The sequence below is a fragment of the Kryptolebias marmoratus genome, linkage group LG14 (assembly GCF_001649575.2).
Source record: "Kryptolebias marmoratus isolate JLee-2015 linkage group LG14, ASM164957v2, whole genome shotgun sequence".
In the NCBI taxonomy this organism is placed as follows: domain Eukaryota; kingdom Metazoa; phylum Chordata; class Actinopteri; order Cyprinodontiformes; family Rivulidae; genus Kryptolebias; species Kryptolebias marmoratus.
Window position 1 is genome coordinate 19,760,313 of NC_051443.1, and position 4,614 is coordinate 19,764,926.

Here is a 4,614-nt window from a genome sequence, read left to right on the forward strand (position 1 = left end):
GGAGGATAAAGGGGAGGTGGGTGCGGGGGCTTACCTGTGCACAGGAGGAGCGCGGTGAGTCCCACGCACTGGCGCGGCCCCATGTCTCTCCGCGGACTCGTGCTTGTTGGGAACCTTTCAGCGGAAAGCGGCGCCACTTTGCGCACAGTTCATCCACACGGAGCAGATCTCCATCCGAGGCAAACTTCCGCGCGCCACCAGCTGCCATCACACACATGAACAGCGCACAGTCAGTGTTTATTCTGTTAACAATTTGTTATTCTGAACAATGCAGATGAGGAAAAAGTGAATAAATCTTGATTTGTTTATTTTTTACTAAAAAAAAAAAACAGGATTCAAAACAACAGACATCGGTTCAATATTGGTTCAATTTGACTAAATGCTCCAGGGTGCTTTAAAACAAAGCGTCTGTCAGGAACTTCACTATAAAACACCTTATAGATTGGGGAAAACAGGCACTCAGCACCAGTAAATCACAAAACAAATCAACATTTTACGAAATAATAAGACTCAAGTCTGGGAAAGTGATGCAGTGTCGGAGGTTTTCCGCGCCTCTCACCATTCTTTCCTTGCTCGGAACGCGGCGCCGGCGCTTTCCTGCCGATATTTGTCGTGCAAAAATAAATCAATCAGCCTGCAATATTTTCCTTCCCGACCGGAGAGGAGGAAACAAAATAAAAAAGGCAATCCCAGTCAGACATCCAGAGAGTTCCTCTTTCTTCTCTTTAAAAAATAAACAAAATAAAAACGTATTAATCTGTGGAAGTGTCACTTGGGCTTTTTTTGTGGCATCTGAGACACGGTCCTCTAACTTTCCACTCGACGAAGACGCGTGGCTCGGATGGAGTGGCTCCTGCGCCGTGGCCGCTCCGCTCCGCTCTGCACCCCCGTGGCTCTGGACGCTGGTGCGGAAACTGAAGGGGGGGTTGCTGAGAGGAAGAGGAGGAGGAAGATGGGGGGTGCTCTCCGGGCTTGGCTGGTAAAGGGTTCTGCGTGAATCACATCGAAATCTCAGTTTATAGCTCATAAATATTGCGCTTTTGTTGAAAAAGACTTGGAGGGGGGTGAAAAAAAGTTGAGCTTGAACTCTGCACACCTTATAATGCGATTAATTACATTTTCGGTTGGGTGGAGAAAAGTGAATGACTGTTGGGACTCTGAGATTAGATGATAATCGCAGTTTAAACAGAGGGAATTGTGAATTTTCTGCACCATTTTGCATAAAAATTAAGCGTTTTACACACGGAAACCAGAACAAGCCATAGAACCACAAGTGAGATGCGTGATGGCTGTGCGAAAATACATTAAGCCAAAGAAAAAGACTTAGATTTAGATGTCTTGGGAATGTGCATTTAGGCTGAGATTAAAGTGAATCACAGTGACAGAAAAAGAGTAATTGTTTAATTTGATCTGTCCTGAAACCTGCGTGGATCTCAGGCGTGCTGTCTGAGCAGAAAGCAGAGAGTGGTGCAACCTGTTGTGCTTAGACTGTGTACTTCATGAGAGCCAACAGTGCCCTCTATGGGGCACCTCTGACTTCAAGCTGCTGCCCTCAGTGAGCCTCAGGATTCAGTCTTCAGAAGAGATGCAGACGTGTCAGCTTTCTTCAGAGGAACTGCAGGTGAGGAACTCATGAGGCATCAAGACTCACTCAGTCTTTGGAGACCCTTTTTATTTTCCTGCGGTGGAAGAAGTTGTACTGGCGTCAGTTTGGGTTGAAGAAGTTTCTAATTCAATAAGTAACTAGAGAAATTGCATTTTCTGTGAAAATGTGATGGATCCTGAGTGCTGAGTGACTCCTGAAATCGTTTGAAGAATGAACTAAATTGTTAGTTAAAACAAAAAAACAGAACAGAAGCTAATATCTGCAAGATAACAAGAGCTAAAAGCTAAAATCAGCAAAACCGGTCCTAAGAGCTAAAGTTAGTAAAACAGTAGCTAAAAGCTAAAGTTTCCAAAGCCATAGCTAAACCTTAGATTACCAAAACATAGCTAAATAATAAAATTAGCAAAACAGTAGCTGAAAGCTTAAATTAATAAAACCATAGCTATAAACTAAAATGAGAAAAACATTATAAGGTAAAGTTCAAATCAGCAAAACCAGAAGTAACAGCTAAAATTTGAAAAACAGTACCTAAAACCTAAAATCAGCAAAACCATAGCTACAAGCTCAAATCTTTGATTCTAAAACCTAAATATGCCAAAATTGTACATAAAAGAGAAAGTGACCAAAACAGTAGATAAAAGCTAATATCAGCAAAACCATAACTAAAATCAAGATATAACAAAACGGTATCTGACAGCAAAAAATAGAAACAACTGTTGCTAGAAGGTAACTGTAGCAAAACCATAGCTAAATGCGGCAATTAGCAAAACAGTAGCTAAATGCCAAATGTAGCAAAATTGCAGCGAAAAGTTAAAATTGGCAGAACTGTGGCTATAAATGAGCATAAGGAGACAACAATAGAGCAAGTGCAATGAAGTAGATTTTAGATAACAATGTTTTTGAAAGTCCAAAACAGATTTACTGTAATGTACAGTAATGATCAGGTTTCTTACACAGCCTAGCTTAAAGTGGATTTTAAACCAGTAGTCATCAAACTGCTAGTCAATAGTTTTCTGTCCTCTGTCTCCCCTGCTGGGTAAAAGCCCAGTGGCTAAGCCTCCAGTGTACAACTTGACTATTCTTCAAGGGCAGAGAGAACAAGCCATTAAGAGGCACACAAACCAGTGACACACTGAAAGGCAGCCAGAGGAGCCACCCTGCAGCTGCAGCCTTTCCACAACAGCGCTGAGCAGCGATTACAGGCCATCAGAGGAGCAACGGACGGACCCTGTGAGCTTAAAGGAGAAATGCTCCTTCTTCCATTCTCAGCTCTGCTCTCTGCGACTCCAGAGCCGTTTCACTAAAATAAAAGGAGCATTCTAAATGTTGCCCTCAAACCACGTCACAGAAACACTCCACTGATTCATGAGGGTGACAGAAAACCTGAACATTTTCTTGTTGCTGTTTCACATTCAGAGTCCCATAATCATCTGCGGCTCCAGCTGCTTTCAGGTTGCCGTGTTTTCTTCTTTAAAGCTCAAAGCAAAAACATATAATTTATAGGCTACTTCATGAGTGTGTCTTCTAAACCTTGATATATGTAATTACATAAAAAATGTTATACAAATTCTGCTTAATTAATGCTCAGTGGAGTTTTAAAGGCTTTTTTCCTACCAGACTCTCATTAGTATCTTATTTCTTTTTCTGCCTACATTGACCTGGTTATAAAAAACCCTTTTCTCTTTCATTTCTCTTTAGAAGCATTATTCCCTTTTTTTATTTCATCAAAAATATCCAGACTGATCTTTAATCATACATTCCTCCTGCTTGAAATGCAGGTGAGTTAAATAAACAAGTAAAGTTCATTGTTGCCATTATAAGATCTTTTAATGAGACAATTGCTGCATGGCTGGAATACAAAATGCATTGTCTGTTTTAAAGGAACGTGCAGCTAAACTTTTGTCCTTTGCTTTAACTTTCTGTTTCCCAAAGCAAAATTCAAAAATATTATCCAAACATTCAAGCTCCTGCATTAAACTGAATTTATTCATGAAATTCATTTAACATTTTCTGTTTTATAACCTTCAAAAGAAGCCATAAGAACAGTGAATTTCACAGGACTAAAATAATCTGTTTCACCAGTTTGCATGGAAAATATTTAAAAAGTAAAAGCACATTACCCAAACGGTTATCTAATACTTCTGTTGGAGCAATGGAAAGACTTTGTGTATGTGTTCGATCCTGCACTGACACACATCCTGGAGGCAAAGTTTTACTGTGTAGATTCCCCCTCCTGGTGAGTTTAAGATGCTCGTTCTGAGCATCTTCAGCATTCTGCACCTACTTTTACAGCAGAATTTGTCAAGGCACTATTTTAGATTGTAAAATGGTAAGACTGAATATGAGGGATTGAATATATGCATATGAAAAACTTTGTTTTTCCACTTTCCTCATTTACTTTTTGGAACTGTGCTGCTCTTGTTCAAGCAACGGGCATGACAGAAAGAAAATAATAAATAAATAGCCACTAATAATGATTTTGCATACAAAATACTGTACATATCTTTCAAACATTGTTAAGGGACTAGTTTGGATTTTGATTTTTTTTTTTTAAGTGTTTTGTGGAAAGTTGTCTTGGAAAAATAAAGTGTAATTCTGACTGGATAGATGAGCTAAAGGCTAATCCAAATGGGGCCAAGAACAAAGTGCATTCCTGCTTGTCTTAAAACTCCAATATCAAAATGTTCATAGTGGTTTGTGCCAAAAACACTTCATAAAGCTGTACACTCCTGTCACTTTTTGCATTACACGGTTATTGTAGCAGAATTATTGCAATATTTCTAATGGAAGTGCCCCCCAGGCTGGACCAGAAGCACTACACCTACCTGCAGCTGCTGCTATTTTGCACTTACAAAAAACAATGAAATTCTACATTAACAATCTCACAATGAGGCCATTCAATGAGCCACCTACAATAATAAGATATTTGTTCATAACCTTTTCACAGAAACCTACTTCAGAAAATGTGAATTTTTGCTTTAAAAAAATGCAAATATCAATAAGAAACT

At 39.5% G+C, this 4,614-nt stretch overlaps 1 protein-coding gene across 1 annotated transcript in view; it reads right to left on the reverse strand.

Moving 5' to 3' along the window:
- The window catches only part of si:dkey-112m2.1 (transmembrane protein 132C), a 144,422-nt gene extending 143,452 nt beyond the window's left edge, over positions 1-970 (reverse strand). Inside the window, exons 1-2 of the mRNA XM_017410450.3 lie at positions 560-970; positions 35-201 (exon numbers count right to left, since the gene is read on the reverse strand). Of these exons, the coding sequence (XP_017265939.1) occupies positions 35-83 (49 nt within the window). The 5' untranslated portion in view covers positions 84-201; positions 560-970. The remainder of the gene's footprint in view (positions 1-34; positions 202-559) is intronic.
- Positions 971-4,614: the final 3,644 nt, after the last annotated feature.